Here is a 20,905-nt window from a genome sequence, read left to right as displayed (position 1 = left end):
CTTGGATAAAGCCAGACATAAATAGTCACTTTTGAAAGGAACATTGGGATGACTTGCCTCCTTCCCCTGATGCTCCCAGTTGTCATTTGCAGATTAGAAGTAGTCTTTCGTGGATGGGTTCCACAGAGGATCAGATTGACCTATAGAGCAAACATGCAGTGCCACAAGGGCTGTCTCACTGGTCGGTGTGTGAACTGACATTTTGGTTGTTTGTGCACTTGTTTTATGGTCTTGTGTGGTTGTTTTCTGCTTATTTCTCAGATAATACCACAAACATATCCAGCAAACACAAACGCATGAGGTCTTCCATGCCTCGCAAACCACCCATGCAGATTTTCTTGCCACTTTGTGCAACAAAAAGGCTGGAAAGACCGGTGAACCTTCAGTACCTCTGGCCCTACATGCAGTCTCGGGCTTTCTGTATCAGTAGAGCTCCTCCTGTCACTAGGCCTCAATTGTGCCCCTTGTGTCTCTATTCCCCACCGGGGCTCCATTTGTCTCTGTGCATTAGTGTCCCTTCACGTTGTGTACAGCGCTTGTGATCTTGTGCACATTGCTAGTGCCTCTTTCTGCTGTATACCCCACTAGGGTTCATTCAAGGTATTACATTGCTGGTGCTCCTCATGGCAGATACTGCTAGTGTCATCGTGTGCTCCTTCTCATTACATACATTTCGAGTGCTCCTCCTCATCCTGAGCCCTGATAGTGCTCCTTGTTATTTACATCACCGGTACGAGTCAGACTGCATATCCTCCTTGTCGTATACATGGTTTGTACTCCTGTATGTATGTCCGGCTGCTGATCTTTTTTGTTGCATACAGGTAAAGTGTTCCTTCTCGCTCAGAACATGACTCCTGGTTCTTATGGTACTACAATTCATGGATAGTCCTTCCCACTCTTCTCATCACTGTTAATTCTCCGCAGATCACTAGTGAATTTTCACTTTATTGCTTTATAGATAACTAGTGAGCGTTCTCTCTGCATGCGTAATAAAACTGCCCTCATCCCGCAAGTCACTGTAAATCCGCCTGGCTGCACATATCACTTCTTGCTCTTTCATCAGTTTCTCGCTGTTCACATGATGACTGCTCTTTCCTATACCGAGTGTCTGCCTTCTCTGCATCCGCGAGGTGCCTTCCTGTTACTGACCCCAAGTACCCCTCGTTCTGTCCTCCATGCGCTATACAACACTAGTTCTCCTCTTCGCTATGTCCAATGTCAGTGTTCTTCTGTTAGAATAATTCATTAGGGCTTGTTTTTCAAAGTATTGCAAACCTGTTTTCTCATTCCATTAATTACTGTTCTGTCTATTTCAAGTGATGCTATTGTTCTAATCATATCGTTAATGTCTGCTTCTCTAAATACCGCTAATATATTTTTTTCTTTCCCTTTCTCAACGGATCGCTTTTTAGGCCCTTTGTCACGTGGGTGCCATCCATGCTCCTATCCCACCTTTTACTGCGTCTACTATCTATATAATAATGCTTCTATGCAGTCACGTCCAATCAGACCTGGAAACGTTTTCCAAAACCAGATTATAACTGGTTTTACTCCCAGTGGAGCTTTCATTTCAAATTACTGCCTTTATCTGTCCCCCAGGACGGCTGAGTGTTAAACCCCTATCGACCGTGCCTGCCAGCACTGTGTGTGACCCTTCACCTGGAAGTGCTTATGTTGCACATTAAGCCCTCCGTTTTATTTGAACACAGTTCGTGTTTTGTTTGGAGTATTTTAACCACTTCGCTGCCAGGCCTTTTCCCCCTCCTGTGCCAGGCCTTTTTTTGCCTATTTGGGGCAGTTCGCGCTTAGGCCCTCATAACTTTTTGTCCACATAAGCTAACCAAGCCAAATTTGCGTCCTTTTTTTCCAACATCCTAGCGATTCTAAAGGTACCCAGACTTTGTGGGTTCCCTTGAAGGAGGCCAAGAAATTGGCCAAAATACAGTGAAAATTTCGTTTTTTTCAAAAAAATTGGAAAAAGGGGCTGCAGAAGAAGGCTTGTGGTTTTTCCCCTGAAAATGGCATCAACAAAGGGTTTGCGGTGCTAAACTCAGCAGCTTCCCAGCTTTCAGGAACAGGCAGACTTGAATCCGAAAACCCAATTTTTCAACACAATTTTGGCATTGTACTGGGGCATACCCCATTTGTGCAATTTTTTGTGCTTTCAGCCTCCTTCCAGTCAGTGACCGGAATGGTCATGAAACCAATGCTGGATCCCAGAAACCTAAACATTTCTGAAAAGTAGACAAAATTCTGAATTCATCAAGGGGTCATTTGTGTACATCCTACAAGGGTTTCCTACAGAAAATAACAGCTGAAAAAGAAAAATATTGAAATTGAGGTGAAAAAAACATCAATTTTTCTCTACTTTTTACTCTGTAACTTTTCCCTGCAATGTCAGATTATCGAAAGCAATATACCGTTACGTCTGCTGGACTCCTCTGGTTGCGGGGATATATAGGGTTTGTAGGTTCATCAAGAACCCGAGGAACCCAGAGCCAATAAATGAGCTGCACCCTGCAGTGCGTTTTCATTCTATACCGGGTATACAGCAATTCATTTGCTGAAATATAAGGAGTAAAAAATTGCTATCAAGAAAACCTTTGCATTTCCAAAAAGGGCACAAGATAAGGTGTTGAGGAGCAGTGGTTATTTGCACATCTCTGAATTCCGGGGTGACCATAGTAGCACGTGAATTACAGGGAATTTCTCAAATAGATGTCTTTTTTACACACACTCCTATATCTGGAAGGAAAAAATGTAGAGAAAGACAAGGGGCAATAGAACTTGTTTTGCTAATCTATGTTCCCCCAAGTCTCCCGATAAAAATGGTACCTCACTTGTGTGGGTAGGCCTAGCACCCGCGACAGGATATGCCCCAAAACACAACGTGGACACATCACAGAAAACAGAGCTGTTTTTAGCAAAGTGACTACCTGTAGATTTTGGCCTCTAGCTCAGCCGCCACCTAGGGAAACCTACCAAACCTGTGCATTTCTGAAAACTAGAGACCTAGCGGAATCCAAGGAGGGGTGACTTGTGTGGCTCGGACCAGGTTCTGTTACCCAGAATCCTTTGCAAACCTCAAAATTTGGCTATAAAAACACATGTTCCTCACATTTCTGTGGCAGAAAGTTCTGGAATCTGAGAGGAGCCACAAATTTCCTTCCACCTAGCGTTCCCCCACGTATCCCGATAAAAATGATACCTCACTTGTGTGGGTAGGCCTAGCGCCCGCGACAGGATATGCCCCAAAACACAACGTGGACAAATCACAGAAAACAGAGCTGTTTTTAGCAAAGTGACTACCTGTAGATTTTGGCCTCTAGCTCAGCCGCCACCTAGGGAAACCTACCAAACCTGTGCATTTCTGAAAACTAAAGACCTAGGGGGATCCAAGGAGGGGTGACTTGCGGGGCTCGGACCAGGTTCTGTTACCCAGAATCCTTTGCAAACCTCAAAATTTGGCTAAAAAAACACATGTTCCTCACATTTCTGTGGCAGAAAGTTCTGGAATCTGAGAGGAGCTACAAATTTCCTTCCACCCAGTGTTCCCCCAAGTCTCCCGATAAAAATGATACCTCACTTGCGTGGGTAAGCCTAGCGCCGGCGACAGGAAACACCCCAAAGCGCAACGTGGACACATCCTAAATTTTGGGAAAAAACAGAGGTGTTTTTTGCGAAGTGCCTACCTGTAGATTTTGGCCTCTAGCTCAGCCGGCACCTAGGGAAACCTACCAAACCTGTGCATTTCTGAAAACTAGAGACCTAGGGGAATCCAAGGAGGGGTGACTTGCGGGGCTCGGACCAGGTTCTGTTACCCAGAATCCTTTGCAAACCTCAAAATTTGGCTAAAAAAACACATGTTCCTCACATTTCTGTGGCAGAAAGTTCTGGAATCTGAGAGGAGCTACAAATTTCCTTCCACCCAGCGTTCCCCCACGTCTCCCGATAAAAATGATACCTCACTTGTGTGGGTAGGCCTAGCGCCCGCGACAGGATATGCCCCAAAACACAACGTGGACATATCACAGAAAACAGAGCTGTTTTTAGCAAAGTGACTACCTGTAGATTTTGGCCTCTAGCTCAGCCGCCACCTAGGGAAACCTACCAAACCTGTGCATTTCTGAAAACTAGAGACCTAGGGGGATCCAAGGAGGGGTGACTTGCGGGGCTCGGACCAGGTTCTGTTACCCAGAATCCTTTGCAAACCTCAAAATTTGGCTAAAAAAACACATGTTCCTCACATTTCTGTGGCAGAAAGTTCTGGAATCTGAGAGGAGCCACAAATTTCCTTCCACCCAGCGTTCCCCCACGTCTCCCGATAAAAATGATACCTCACTTGTGTGGGTAGGCCTAGCGCCCGCGACAGGATATGCCCCAAAACACAACGTGGACATATCACAGAAAACAGAGCTGTTTTTAGCAAAGTGACTACCTGTAGATTTTGGCCTCTAGCTCAGCCGCCACCTAGGGAAACCTACCAAACCTGTGCATTTCTGAAAACTAGAGACCTAGGGGGATCCAAGGAGGGGTGACTTGCGGGGCTCGGACCAGGTTCTGTTACCCAGAATCCTTTGCAAACCTCAAAATTTGGCTAAAAAAACACATGTCCCTCACATTTCTGTGGCAGAAAGTTCTGGAATCTGAGAGGAGCTACAAATTTCCTTCCACCCAGCGTTCCCCCAAGTCTCCCGATAAAAATGATACCTCACTTGCGTGGGTAGGCCTAGCGCCGGCGACAGGAAACACCCCAAAGCGCAACGTGGACACATCCTAAATTTTGGAAAAAAACAGAGGTGTTTTTTGCGAAGTGCCTACCTGTAGATTTTGGCCTCTAGCTCAGCCGCCACCTAGGGAAACCTACCAAACCTGTGCATTTCTGAAAACTAGAGACCTAGGGGAATCCAAGGAGGGGTGACTTGCGGGGCTCGGACCAGGTTCTGTTACCCAGAATCCTTTGCAAACCTCAAAATTTGGCTAAAATAACACATGTTCCTCACATTTCTGTGGCAGAAAGTTCTGGAATCTGAGAGGAGCTACAAATTTCCTTCCACCCAGCGTTCCCCCACGTCTCCCGATAAAAATGATACCTCACTTGTGTGGGTAGGCCTAGCGCCCGCGACAGGATATGCCCCAAAACACAACGTGGACATATCACAGAAAACAGAGCTGTTTTTAGCAAAGTGACTACCTGTAGATTTTGGCCTCTAGCTCAGCCGCCACCTAGGGAAACCTACCAAACCTGTGCATTTCTGAAAACTAGAGACCTAGGGGGATCCAAGGAGGGGTGACTTGCGGGGCTCGGACCAGGTTCTGTTACCCAGAATCCTTTGCAAACCTCAAAATTTGGCTAACAAAACACATGTTCCTCACATTTCTGTGGCAGAAAGTTCTGGAATCTGAGAGGAGCTACAAATTTCCTTCCACCCAGCGTTCCCCCAAGTCTCCCGATAAAAATGATACCTCACTTGCGTGGGTAGGCCTAGCGCCTGCGACAGGAAACACCCCAAAGCGCAACGTGGACACATCCACAATTTTGGGAGAAAACAGTGCCTACCTGCGGATTTTGGCCTGTAGCTCACCCGGCGCCTAGGGAAACCTACCAAACCAGTGCATTTCTGAAAACTAGAGACCTAGGGGAATCCAAGGAGGGGTGACTTGCGGGGCTCGGACCAGGTTCTGTTACCCAGAATCCTTTGCAAACCTCAAAATTTGGCTAAAAAAACACATGTTCCTCACATTTCTGTGGCAGAAAGTTCTGGAATCTGATAGGAGCCACAAATTTCCTTCCACCCAGCGTTCCCCCAAGTCTCCCGATAAAAATGATACCTCACTTGTGTGGGTGGCCCAGGTGCCTGCAACATAATAAGGCCCAAAACCTGAAGGGATAGAAGGGATAGCACAGCAAGTTTATAAGGGCATATTCTTTTATACATCTTTAGACGGACTCTGCTTTGGGGACCCACATAAGTGAGGTGTCATTTTACTTGGGAGACTGAGGGGAAAACTGGGGAGTAGGAATTTTGTGCTGGAGCGGTGATCCTACTAAGAAAAATCAGGAAAATATGCTTTTTTATGCAAATTGTGAGGTTTACAGAGGAGTCTGGGTAAGAAAATGTTGGGGGAGCCACACAAGCCACACCTCCCTAGACTCCTTGGGGTGCCTAGTTTTAAAAAGTTTCTGGGTTTTGTAGGTTTCCCTACATGACGGCCGCACCCAGGACCAAAAACATAGATGGGCCCTCCCCCCCCAAACACAGGTATTTTTGGAATATATCACTTTGATGTGTGCACATACGTCCGTGATGTGCCAAACACTAAAATTGTGAAAAGAAACACACTTAGGTTATGTGAAGAAGACCCCTCACCCACCAACCAAGTTGGTGGCATGCTTCATCATCGGGGTCCCACCTGAGGCACCTAGCGTGTCTCAAGTGTGCTGCGACGCCTGATTACAGCGGAGCAGGTTTTGTCATTTGTACCACACATACTGGTTGGATTTGGCACGAGGGTGAGTGATGGTTCAGTAGATCAAATTTTATTAACAAGAGATTTCACAAAAGTGAAATGCACTGGTAATAACTGAAAGGCCAAAAAACTGAACCAATGACTCACAGCTCGTGAGCTGTAAAGCCACGACAAGGCACCAACCGCTTTACAGTCCATTCACACACCTTTCATACATGACATGCACTAGACCATTCACGCCGCCAGCCACGGGCCCAGCACATTACAAGACTCGCATCCACAGACAGCGCCAGTCAAGGGCCCATCACTTTCATACGCCCACATGCCTGATACAGCAATCACACCAGCTGATGAGTGTGTGGACTGGCGTTTGGCCGGCACTGCCAGCCAAGCGCCACCCCACCCACACCACCAGCCAAGCGCCACCCCACACACACCGCCAGCCCAGCGCCACCCCACACACACCGCCAGCCCAGCGCCACCCCACACACACCGCCAGCCAAGCGCCACCCCACACACACCGCCAGCCAAGCGCCACCCCACACACACCGCCAGCCAAGCGCCACTCTACACATGCCATCCCCTTTTTTTTGTTTTTAAACAACAAAGAAACCACTAATCATAAATTAGTACAAAACTACAAACACAAAAGCTCTAACTGAATACATGACTAATGCCAACCGTGAAACCGAACATATAAAAATATAAAACACCAGTTTACGCTCACGGAATTTCCCAATAATTCTTCTGTGTGTGGTAGCTCCTGAAACAGCCACCCACACACAGCCCAGGCTTTGAAGGACAATCAGGGCAGTACATCCTAGTCTCCTTCCTGATACCTCTTCGAGCACAGACTCTACATCTCTTAGCAGGAAAGTTTTTTTTGGCCGTGGGAGGAATGTGCTCAGCAAAGTGACGATCTTTCAATCTAGCCACATCCTCCTCCACTGCTTCTCTAGGAACTCTTGCCTGTTCCAGCACAACAAGGCTAGCTATGATAGACTCCTGAAATTTCACAAATGTCATCCTTGACTCTGGAGAACTATCCTTAAACACAACAAAAGCATTAAAAGTTGCCAAGTGGAACAAGTGAAGCGCTAATTTCTTATACCACACATAAGACTTACGAGCAGCAGTGTAAGGTTCTAACCTCTGATCTACTCTATCAACACCACCCATGTGCTTATTATAGTCTAAGATGCACACAGGTTTGCGCACTTCGGCAACCTGACCCCAAACAGCCACAGGTGAAGTACTCTCATCATGGATGGTGCTTAGCATGTATACATCCCTCTTGTCTACAAATTTCAGAGCTAGCAGCTCATCATTCCGCAAGGCACTGCACTGTCCCTTCTCAAGTTTTTTACAGACAAGCTCTTTTGGATAGCCTTTCCGATTAGAGCGGATTGTGCCACAAGCAACAGTGTCCACTCTGAACAACTCCTTGAACAACCGAACTCCAGTGTAGAAGTTATCTACATATAAATGGTGACCTTTGTTAAACAGTCGTCTACCAAGTTCCCACACAATTTTCTCACTAACTCCAAAAGTGGGAGGACAACCAGGGGGGTCAATATTGGAATCCCTACCAGTGTAGACCCGGAAATTATAAACATATCCTGTACTACTTTCTGACAGCATATACAATTTAATTCCATACCGTGCCCTCTTGCTAGGAATGTACTGCCTAAAAACCAAACGACCCTTGAACAGGACCAAAGACTCATCTACAGATATTTCTTTCCCTGGAACATAGATCTCTGAAAACCGATCTACCAAATGATCAAGGACAGGTCTAATCTTAAAAAGACGGTCAGAATCAGGATGATCTCGTGGCAAGGCTAAAGCATTATCTACAAAATGCAACATCCGAAGAAGAAGCTCATACCGGTTACGACTCATGATGGCAGGAAATATAGCAGTTGCCATCAAGGGACTAGTAGACCAATATGAAGACAGCGACGGCTTCCTTATCAGCCCCATCAAAAAAGTTAAACCCAAGAACTTTTTCAACTCTTCCAGATTTGTGGGAATCCACCGGCTAGCTCTAGAGTGTGGCCTAAGTCTGGCAGCGTTGTCCCTCAAAAACTGCTCTGCATACAAATTAGTCTGCTCAACAATCTCTTCCAAAAATATATCGTCCATAAACAACTCAAAAAAGTTGACGGGCAAAAAGTTTTCCGTATTAACTCGACACCCTGGAAAACCAGTAAACGCAGGCAACTGTGGCTGCTCCATGTTTGGTGCAACCCATGCGTTAGGTCTTCCAATGGGAAGCCTTTCAGCCGCTGGCTCCTGCACCATTGGCACATCACTGTCCTCCTCTAAAACAGGCCCTTCATCAGCACTGAGAGTGGCTTCATCATCACATGATTCATCTCTGACAGAAAATTCACTTCCAGAATCCTGCACTTCCTCCTCTGCCTCAGATGCAGAGTCAGTCTCATATTCATGGTCAGAAGATGACTCAAAAAGCACACTAACAACCTGCTGAGCGGTCATCCTACGGCTGGCCATGATCCTTCCTACTAAAATTAACTGGACAAATACACCACCAACAACCAGCACTGTGTAAGATAAGTAACAAAGTATAGGTTTATCACTAAGAATTATAAACTCAAAAACTATACTGCTCACTTGCCTGAAAAAGCTTGACTCACCAGCAACTACTCTGCACAGCCACAGCAATCACCAACGATATCCCACTAAAAAGAGAAAAAAAAAAGCAAATTAGACATAAGACAACACAATAATCATTGTGCATAACTCTAAGGACAATTTCACACACAATCCTGCATTCAGTACACCACCTACAAACATGTCATTCATGCATTGCAACAATACTCACTTGGAGTAAATTTATTTACTTACCTAAAACATGCAACTACGCAAACCGCAGGACAACTACTGCCAAAACTGCAACAAGCCACAGCAAAGTCAGCAAAAGCTTTGAACTAAAACAAAAAGGAGAAAAACTGTTATTATCATAAAAGTAAATACTTCGCCAGTTGACAAACACTCCGCCACTAACCATTTTTTCATTTTCCCGTGTCTAGTCTTCTCTGCTTGGGGGAAGATGGGCCTAAAAAAAAAATAGGCAAATCTACCCCCAAGGGGAGGGGGCAGAAATCACCCAGATTACATTGCACCATTTGGGGGGGGGCGACCCTTGCCCAAGGTGCCACACCCCCACACAAAGCACACACACACATACATAGTATCCCTGGCGCTATGGGGATTCTGCCCCCCTTGGGGACAGAAAGGCCTAAAAAATAGGCATATCTGCCCCCTAGGGGGGCAGAACTGCCCAAAAATACATGTGGGCCCCTGGGGGCGACCCTTGCCCAAGGGGCCACCCCCCAACACAAAAAATAAAAATCAACAATAAAATCCCTGGTGTCTAGTGGCTTTCTGCCCCCCTTGGGGGCAGATCGGCCTAAAAATAGGGCCAATCTGCCCCCAAGGGGGGCAGAAACGACAATAAATACATTGCGCCCCTGGGGGGAGCGACCCTTGCCCAAGGGGCCACCCCCCAACACAAAGCACACATACATACATACTATTTCTGGCGCTATTGGGATTCTTGGGGGCAGAAAGGCCTAAAAAAAAATAGACCTCTCTGCCCCCAAGGGGGGCAGAACTGCCCAAAAATACATGAGGGCCCCTGGGGGCGACCCTTGCCCAAGGGGCCGCCCCCCAACACAAAAAATACACATCAACAATAAAATCCCTGGTGTCTAGTGGCTTTCTGCCCCCCTTGGGGGCAGATCGGCCTAAAAATAGGGCCAATCTGCCCCCAAGGGGGGCAGAAACGACAATAAATACATTGCGCCCCTGGGGGGAGCGACCCTTGCCCAAGGGGCCACCCCCCAACACAAAGCACACATACATACATACTATTTCTGGCGCTATTGGGATTCTGCCCCCCTTGGGGGCAGAAAGGCCTAAAAAAAATAGGCCTCTCTGCCCCCAAGGGGGGCAGAACTGCCCAAAAATACATGAGGGCCCCTGGGGGCGACCCTTGCCCAAGGGGCCGCCCCCCAACACAAAAAATACACATCAACAATAAAATCCCTGGTGTCTAGTGGCTTTCTGCCCCCCTTGGGGGCAGATCGGCCTAAAAATAGGGCCAATCTGCCCCCAAGGGGGGCAGAAACGACAATAAATACATTGCGCCCCTGGGGGGAGCGACCCTTGCCCAAGGGGCCACCCCCCAACACAAAGCACACATACATACATACTATTTCTGGCGCTATTGGGATTCTGCCCCCCTTGGGGGCAGAAAGGCCTAAAAAAAATAGGCCTCTCTGCCCCCAAGGGGGGCAGAACTGCCCAAAAATACATGAGGGCCCCTGGGGGCGACCCTTGCCCAAGGGGCCGCCCCCCAACACAAAAAATACACATCAACAATAAAATCCCTGGTGTCTAGTGGCTTTCTGCCCCCCTTGGGGGCAGATCGGCCTAAAAATAGGGCCAATCTGCCCCCAGGGGGGGCAGAAACGACGTAAAATACATTTGCCCCCAAAGGGGAGCGACCCTTGCCCAAGGGGCCGCCCCCCAACACAAAAAATACAAATCAACAATAAAATCCCTGGTGTCTAGTGGCTTTCTGCCCCCCTTGGGGGCAGATCGGCCTAAAAATAGGGCCAATCTGCCCCCAAGGGGGGCAGAAACGACATAAAAAGCATGTGCCCCCAAAGGGGAGCGACCCTTGCCCAAGGGGTCGCTCCCCTACACTAATATTCACTCACACACACACATACAGAAATCCCTGGTGTCTAGTGGGCATTCCTGCTGCCCGATCGCATCGCGATCGGGCAGCAGGAATGCTCAAAGAGACATCGAGGGAAAGGAAAACCCTTTCCTTTCCCTCGATGCCTCTCTGAGAGCACCCCCACCCCGCACGAAGGTGAAATACTCACCTTCTCCCTTGACGCGCTGGAAGCAAATGGCTTCCAGCGCGTCATTCCCCGTTTCCATGAAATCAGCGCGCGATCGCGCGCTGACGTCATGGGGGGGGGGGTGGGCGTGAAAGGGGAAGGGATTCCCCTTTCAGCCCTGGCTGAAAGGGGTGTTGGGGGGCGGTCCTCGGGGGAAGCGCTAGCGCTTCCCCCGACTGCCAGTCCCTGGACGTAATGGTTACGTCCATGGCGCCACACGGGCGCTGCCATGGACGTAACCATTACGTCCGTGGCGGGGAAGGGGTTAACAGACTCGATGTTTGTTTATTTATGTTCTCCTTGATGGAACAGAGATCACTGTATCTCTGTTATACCGTGATTTAGGAAGAGCGAATCCAGCATTAGTATATGTATTTACTGTGTGGTGCTTGCAGTGCTTAATTTGTGCTTGTTGTTTCCGGTGCTGAGCACCAGCACTTATTTTTGAGGCCCGGGGCTTATTCCTCCGCCTCAAGCATTTGCTGCGAGCAAAAGGCACATATGGGAAAGACGGATGAAGGGAAAAACAAAAAATCGTCACAAAGGGAGAAAGTAGAAAGCTGCAAGAGTGAGCTGAAGGGGCAGCGAGTAGCTTTTTATGGATTAAAGAGCCCGAGATGGCTTCATGATTACGCCTCCTCAGTATTCCATGTTCACACATTTAATTGCAGCAGCCGCATGTTTAAGAGAAGGGCTATGGGCACCGGCACCTTTTTAGTTACAAATTAAGCACTAGGTGCTTGAAAGCATGGGCGTAGGAAGTGTGGGGGACGCGGGGGATGTATCCCCCCCCCAGATTTTGGAGGGTGTGGGACACTGGGGACGAAGGTGGGGGGGACAAGGGGACAAAATAATTTCCCCTTTTACATATATTATTCAGAGGGCCATTAGCGCACAAAAGCGCTACTTATAATAGCCCTGTACCGACCATCCTCCAATCTGATGGTAACAGTATGAAGGTGAGTCAGGAGGCCCCCTGCGCCCTCTGCCCTTTTGTTTGTCCTGTTTACAGCTGTGGGCATTAAGGGTGCTCATAAGAACAAAGGGCACGAGGAGGAGAAGAGTTTTGGATGATTACTATCTGCATCACCTGCTGCCGCCTTGAAGAGGAGCACTGCAGGAGGCCTTTAAGAGGAGCTGCAGGACAATGAGGAAGATCTAAAGAGGAAACAGAGTCCCACTCAGCCTGGTGCCTGCAGGCTAGAAAGGAGACTCTGTGAAACACAATATTTGTATTTGACTAAGATCACACCAGTTGGTGAAACAGTGAAGTCGAGATTGGGCCCAGATTTTACCTTTTCACACAACAATTTAGCTATTAGAAGGGTATATTTTTCTAAGATTTATGTTTAATGTTTTGTTATCTAGGTAATGAAGGGCATGGCTAACAGGGAGAAGCCATATTTTATTTTGGGCCGTTATGCCTAGCATTATTATTTATGTTGTTGTTATTGTTACATACTTCAGCATATTGAAGTATATTCTCTTTTCTTTACTGTACTCTGAAACAATCTACCCTATGCCACTGCACCCTACACCACTTTTCTCCACTCTGTGCTACTCTACGCCACTGCAATCTATGCTGTACCACTCCACTCTACTCTGCAGCACTCTACACTACGCCACTGCAATCTATGCTATTCTACTCTAGCCATTGTACACTACACCCCTGCACTCTCCCAGTGCACTCTTCACCACTTTACTCAAAACCAATGCACTCTATGCCACTGCACTCTATGCCAATCTACTCTGCTCCACAACACTCTATTCCACTGCTTTCAATGCCACTGTACTCTGCGCCACAGCACTCTAGGCGACTGCACTCTATGCCACTCTACAATACACCACTGTACTCTGCGACCCTCTAGTCTGCAACATTGCACTCTGCCACTGAACTCCACGCCACTCTACTCTGCACCACTGCATTCAATGCCACTGTACTCTGTCCCACTGCACTCTTATCTGCACCACGGCACTCTAATCTACTCTACACCACTCCAATGTAGGCACTTCACTCTACTTTGAAATCATCTCCTCTATGCCACTGCAATCTACGCAACTCCACTCTATGCTATGCCAGCCTAATCTACCCTGCACCACTCCAATGTACCCTGCACCACTCCAATCTGCTCTGCACCGCTCTATGCTACTGCACTCTACATCACTATGCTCCACTCTGCAAAAATCTACTCTTCACCACTATACTGTACTCTGCAGCAATCTACTCTATGCCACGGCACTCTATGCAGCTCTATTCTACTCTGCACCACTGTACTCTAAGCCACTCTTCTCTTCTCTACTCTGCATCACTCTACATCACTGCACTCTACACCAATGCATTCTATGCCACTCTACTCTACACCACTGTCCTTTATGACACTCTACTCTGCAACACTGCACTCTGCCACTGAACTATACTCCTCTCTACTCTGCACCACGGCACTCTACTCTGCACCGCTCAACTATATGCCACTCTACTCCACTCTACACCAATGTACTATATGCCACTACACTCTATGCCACTCTACTCTGCATCACTGCACTCCACCACTGCACTCTACACCAGTCTACTCTACCTTGCACCACTCCACTCTACCATGCACCGCATCACTCTGACACATCACTCTGAACCACTGCAATATATGCTGTGCCACTCCACTCTGCTCCCATCTACTCTTCACCACTCTACGCTACTGCACTGTACGCTAAACCAGTGCAGTCTTCGTCAATGCACTCTACACCACTTTACTCAAAACCAACGCACTCTATACCACCACACTCTACACCAATCTACTTTGCACCACTGTACTCTATGCCACTTCACTCTAGACCACCCAACTCCACTCTGACACTTCACTCTGCCATTATACTCCACGATACTAGACTCTGACACTCTATTCCATTAAACTCTAACACTTTCTCCACTCTGTAACTCCCTACACAACTCCCTATACGCCACTCCATTCCACTTTACTCCACTCTATGCCACTCCACACCACTCTATGCCACTTCAGTCTATGATACTCTACTCAACACCACTGCACAACCCTCTATGCCACTCCACTATACAGCAATGTACTATGTTCAACAACAATCTACCCAACTTTCTCTTTGCTAGTTCATGTTACTTTACTTCACTCTACTCCAGTTCACTCTTATTTATGCCTTTGCACTCTACAACACTCTGCCACTCCACTCTCTGACACTCTATTACACTGTGACACTACTCCACTCTACTACTACTTTATGGCATTGGTGCTTGATTAGAGATTCAGATCTCCATTGATTGCCTTCTCACTCATATGAGACGTGAGTCAGATTTATCTTCGCCGTTTTGGTTACAAGCACTCTGTAACCCCCTTTAACTCAAGCTTAGCGAAGGCTTAGGATGATCCTGATATTTGTCTAGGGGATCGAAATATCGTCGGCCAAAGTACCTTGACTTGAATTTGTGATATTGTACATAAGTTGGCATAAGCATAGGTACTATGAGCTAATGACTTCTTGATTCACTATTTGAGTCATTCATGTAAAAGTGGGTGTATAAAAGCTTGTAAATCATTATTGTGGATGCTAACCTTGTAGGAAAGTAGCCTCTTTCTAGCTTGGTTACCCCCACATTTGGTCTGTTTTCCAGTGTGTTTGAGTGGGTCTACTGGGATCCTGCTAATCAAGACCCCAGTAGTTATGCTCTCTCCCTTAAATTATGGTTGTTGCATACTGGTAACCCAGTATTTCACCCAAGATTGGCATACTGGTGCCCCCTTATAAGTCCCTATTATATGGTACTTGGGTACCCAGAGCATTGGGGTTCCAGGAGATCCCTATAGGCTGCAGCATTTATTTTGCCACCCATAGGGAGCCCATGCAAAGGCTTCTGCAGGACTGCCATTGCAGCCTGCGTGAAAAGGTGCATGCACCCTTTCACTGCCAGTTAAACTGCACCAGGTCACTTATAAGTCACCCCTATAGCAGGCCCTCCAGCCCTGAGGGCAGGGTGCAGAGTACCTGTGTGTGAGGGCACCCCTGCACTAGCAGAGGTGCCCCCACAACCTTCAGGACCATTTTCCCAGACTTCAGGAGTGCGGGGATGCCATTTTACACGTGTACTGGAAATAGGTCACTCCCTATTTCCAGCTACATAATGGTAACTCCGAACATAGGTATGTTTGGTATCAAACATGTTGGAATCATACCCCAAGGCTTTTGCAAGCATTGGTTGTATGATTTCATGCACTCTGGGGGCTCCTTAGAGGACCCCCAGTATTGCCGTTCCAGCCTTCTGAGGTTTTCCAGGCTGCCCCAGCTGCTGCCACCTCTCAGACAGGTTTCTGCCCTCCTGTTGCTTGAGAAGCTCAAGCCCAGGAAGGCAGAAAAAAGGATTTCCTTTGTGGGAGGGGTGTTTCACCCTCTCCCTTTGGAAATAGGTTTGGAAGGGGTAGCTTCCTTCCCCAGGCCACTGGAAATGCTTTGAAGGGCACACTTGGTGCCCTCCTTACATAATCCAGTCTACACCGGTTCAGATACCCCCAGTCCCTGCTCTGGCAAGAAACTGGACAAAGGAAAGGGGAGTGACCACTCCCCTGTCCATCACCACCCCAGGTGTGGTGCTCAGAGCTCCTCCAGAGGGTCCTGGGTTTTGCCATCTTGGATTCCAAGTTGGCAGCAAACTCTGGAAGCATCTGAGTGGCCAGTGCCAGCAGGTGGTGTCAGAGCCGTCCCCTGATAGGTGCTTACCTGTTTAGCTGACCAATCCCCCTTTCAGGGCTATTTAGGGTCTCTCCTTTGGGAGGTTCTTCAGATTCAGATTGCAAGACTCCAGCAGGAATCCTCTGCATCCTTTACTTCACCTTCTCACCGAAGAAACTGCATCTGGACCCTCCAGGAACTCCACAAACTGCAACAACGAAGCAAAGACGACTTCTGCAATATTGTAACTTCAGCTCCTGCCAGCAACTGCAGCTGTTTCCCGGTCGTGCATCCTCAGAGGACAGCCTGTCTTCAGTCTGCACCAGAAGACTGAACGAATCTCCCTTGGAGTGAAGGTGTCCCTCCCCTGCTTCAGCAGGCACCTCTCTGCAACAATGACCATCTGCATAGGTCCCCCCTCCTGACGAGTTGCATGGATCCTGCATCACGGGTGGTAGACTGCAGTGGTCCCGATGGTCCTGACGTCCTACTGTCCAACTTTGGTGGAGGTAAGAGCTTGCCTTCTCACGCAAGACAGTACCCCGTGCACCACGTGTTTTTCTGTTGCCAAGGCGTGTGGCATCCTTCTATGAAATTCTTTGTGCACAATGTAGCTCCGGCCCCCAGCACTCCTTCCTGAGATGCACAGCTTCCTGAGTGGTTCTCTGGCGGCGTGGAATCCTTTGTTTTTGTGCTGCGTGGGCCTCCTTTTGCAAATCCTTTGTCCCCGTGTTGGGGGACTCCTGTGTGCGCTGGCTGGTATTCTGTGGGCTCTCTGAATTGCTGAGAGCCCCTTCTGACTCCTCCTCCTGGGTAGAGTCCACCAGGTCCCTCCTGGTCCCGGGCAGTGCCATTTTCCGCTAACCATGACCTTTGCCTGTGCCAAGGCTTGTTGGTGGAATCCAGCGATGCAAACCAGACTGCAATCATCCATCCGGTGTGGGATATAATCTGCACCAACCACGAACCCGCATCCATCTTCTTGGGTGCAGTACTGACTATTGTTCTTCACCAGTGGTTCTTCTTTTGCACCTTGATTCGGGTTAGCAGGGGCTCCTGTCCTCCCTGGACTCTTCTGTGCTTCTTGGACTTAGTCCCATTCTTCCACAGGTCTTTAGGTCCAGGAATCCACCCTTTGTGTCTTGAAGTATCATCTGGTTCTTGCATTTTCTTCTTTCTCGTGTTCTTGTGTGTTCTAGGAAAGTTACTGTGATTTACTCCTGCTTTCCTGGGCTCTGAGGTGGGTTCTGTTACTTACCTTTGGTGTTTTCTAATACTCCCAGTGCCCCTCTACACACCACACTTGCCTAGGTGGGAAACTGACATTCGCATTCCACTTTCTTAGTACATAGTTTGTGTTTCCCCTAGGCCCATTTCTAACCATTGTGATTTTCACTAATTGCACTGTTTTCTAACTGTTTTTATTGCTATTGCTGCATACTAGTGTATATAATTGGTGTATTACTTACCTCCTAAGGGAGTATAGTCTCTATGGTATTTTTGGCATATGTGTCACTAAAATAAAGTACCTTTATTTTTGTAACACTGAGTATTTTCTTTCATGTGTGTGAGTACTGTGTGACTACAGTGGTATTGCATGAGCTTTGCATGTCTCCTAGATAAGCCTTGGCTACAGCCACCCCTAGAGAGCCTGGCGTCTGGACACTGCCTACATTTCACTAATAAGGGATAACTGGACGTGGTATAAGGTGTAAGTACCATAGGTACCCACTACAAACCAGGCCAGCCTTCTCCAAACCACTGTACTATATAGGTTACTTTTTACATTTTTCTTGTAATTGGCGACATTGGGTCATCCAGATAACTTGTGTAATGCTTGAATACCAGTCTTTCTCTATTTCCCCTGTTGATGTTTTCCCACTACATTTGATCTTTTATATTTTGATTGAATAAATGCATAAAACATTCCATTTGCATACTACTTTAATATCATTGTTTATGGGAGTGGTGTTGCATTTTTTTCAAGGGACCCCTGTTCCTTTAAAGTTAAGTTTACTGCTCCATTCTAGGATACTCTACTTACTCCATGATACTACGCCACATCCGATGACACATCCTTCTCCTTTATGCCATTAACTTTGAGCCATGCTGAATAGTAGTCTCACTAGTGTACAGCATGGCTAAAACACATTGGCAAAGGCAATAGAACTTGCATAGGCGAGACCTATTTGCTTTGCCAATGGTTGTTTATAAGGTATGAACTTTAAGGTGACTTGCAATGTCCTTATGTACACAGTGGGTATTTTACCCACATAAAATACATGGTCACACCACCACCTTTCCCACAAACCACTTAAAACCTTAGTGCATAGCTTCTGTCATTCCAAGCTATTAAAGTAGAGCAGAAGAAAGAAAAGCAACATTCCATTTTTTGCTTTAAACTGCTGTATTAATTATGCTCTGTGACCTGATCTGCCTTTTACCTTGGCTGCGAGCTCTGGCAGAAGGCATTGTAATGTCAGAACTCTACTGTAATAACCCTATCATAGTCATTTTCTGATGTCTTTTCTTTATAATCAGTGAATGTCTTTTCTTTACACGCTTTGACTTGCTGTGACTTGGTGCATCACAAACAGCCGTTTCTAAAGAAATTAGTGACTGCAGTTTATACAGAGATTAGAGAATAAATGTTTATAGCCTGTAGCTCCAAGAGCTTCTTCAGTTGAAATGCTCCTAGTTATGACTGATGTGGAGCTGAGCTTCCCAAGATCACACACAGGAGTAGAAGTGTTATCAGAACTATGGTTTCCGAGCACAGTTTACAACTATTGTACCTAATCGCTTTTGATCTCTCCAGTGCGGTTCCAATTGGCATGAGGTGAAGGGCATGATGGGTGTGGGGTGCAAAGGGTATGTTCTTCCTCTTTACCCTCCTACCTTGATTTGCTTGGTGCATGAAGATGCAAGGTTAATCAACATGTTATTTTCACATTTGAGCTAATTACTTTGTGAATGTAAATAACAATAAAAGATACTTTCAGACTGTGAAAACATGCCTTCCTTTCTCCCTATTTCACTTCCAATATATATGATTGTGTATATTTATCGGAGCCTGCAGTTCGTAAACAACAAGCGATTTGTGTAGGGTTGATTGAAAGTCCCCAAGGCTGTCCCTGTCCCCCCCAGATATTTATGGTCTCCTACGCCCCTGCTTGAAAGGTGTACCTACAGCGGCACAATCTGGCAGAGAGAGAGAGGTATGTCAAGCCTGGCTGCCCAGTGGTGATTCTCGAGTTACAAAGAAGACCTGCTTGCGATGGGCACAGAAGCTTTGTTACCCGAGGGCGGCAGAAATTATGAAATTCATTATTTAAAGCAAGCACAGAACTCGCAATAACAAGCGAGCTAACGCTTACTTGGCTATGTCTTTGGTGTTTAAGAACGAAAATTCCACTTATCTATATTTTCAATGCCCCAAAAAATACTAAGAAAATTATTTCATCCATCGAGCGCAGATTTGCGATAAATGAGTCAGACCGGACAGTGAACACTTGCGTGCAAGGGCAGCAAGGCCCGATTTTTAAAACTTGTATTGAATAATGTATTTTGCCGGCGTGACGTCTGCTCTGCATTGTGAGACTTGAAAGGTTCGCCCCCTCATGTTTACACTGTTATTATTTTCAGGAGTACATCATCCGTGTTCAGAGAGGGATTTCCGTGGAGAACAGCTGGCAGGTGAGTTTTTGCACGTGTGCACAGCATTTCCCCCCCCCCCCGACCCGAGAGTCTGATAAACCTTTGAAGATTGCATTGTGGGGGGGCTCCCATATGTGGATTGCAGCTGGCATGGGGGAATGCTAAGGAATTTCTACCTATGTGAATTGAAGTCTTTTTGATGTATCATTCCACCTTCAGCGGAGTGCTTGCATTGAAATGCACAAGGTACGATTTCGCATCTCAAAAGTCCACTTAATGTATCAAAAATCATATTCCTTATTTCCTAGATGTGTGCTTTTTTTTTTTTATTGCCACGTGTTTGGTCAGGACTCGAAGTGGATAAACCTATTGTCTTTGCCAATCCATGTGCATAAATAAAGTGGTCAGTCACTGAAGTGTAGGAATATTGGGCAAGTCATATTTTCAGAACTAGATATGATTTTAAGGACACTTCTAGATGATTCTGCAGTCCTTTTGCATGGAATTTTGGGGAAAATGAACAGCAACTGGGGTATTTTACAATACACTGCAAAAGTATGATACACCTACTTACCGGGAACACTCTTCTCCACAGGCATAGGCCCCGCAGAAACACATTGCTTTTCCAGGAAAACCTTTGAGAATCACCTTTTAAAAACATAGCACTTCTGATGCCTCCAACCCTTCTTTGTATCTAGACTCCTACCAAATTCCCTCATCCATGCCAGTCATTGCAACCAACTGCCATCCAAAATCATGCACCCTGCCTGCACTATCTGACCGAGGTTTTATATATAGTGATGGGGCCTTAACGGGACCAGGAATCAGCCGGATTCATTTGTTCACTAATGATTTGCGTGTTGTTTTATTCTCTTAGGAGCGCGCCTATTGTAAAGTGCGTAAAATGCTGGTACAAACAAGAAATTGTGCTCCTGTGTGTGAAATTATTCCCACGTCAGAGTGGCTGCTTTTGTTGCTTTTAGTGGCTTTTAGGCACTGTTCTTCTGGTGGATTGTTCACATTACACTCTCTTTGAATTTCTAATAGAGATCTTATAGTTATGCATTTTTGAGGATGGTTGTATGCAAGCGCCACACCTTGTCTAGTGATGGAAAGGGCTTTTACCCTATAACACGTTAATGCACTAG

At 46.8% G+C, this 20,905-nt stretch overlaps 1 protein-coding gene across 4 annotated transcripts in view; it reads left to right on the top strand.

Annotated features, from left to right (window-relative positions):
- The window catches only part of PXK (PX domain containing serine/threonine kinase like), a 317,799-nt gene that overhangs the window by 47,797 nt on the left and 249,097 nt on the right, over positions 1 to 20,905 (top strand). For all 4 annotated transcript variants that reach the window (XM_069206554.1, XM_069206556.1, XM_069206555.1 and 1 more), the window contains exon 2: positions 19,746 to 19,796. In XM_069206554.1, coding sequence (XP_069062655.1) covers positions 19,746 to 19,796 — 51 coding nt within the window. The remainder of the gene's footprint in view (positions 1 to 19,745; positions 19,797 to 20,905) is intronic.

This window comes from Pleurodeles waltl, chromosome 9, assembly GCF_031143425.1.
Source record: "Pleurodeles waltl isolate 20211129_DDA chromosome 9, aPleWal1.hap1.20221129, whole genome shotgun sequence".
Taxonomy (NCBI): domain Eukaryota; kingdom Metazoa; phylum Chordata; class Amphibia; order Caudata; family Salamandridae; genus Pleurodeles; species Pleurodeles waltl.
This window is presented reverse-complemented; position numbering and strand designations above follow the sequence as displayed.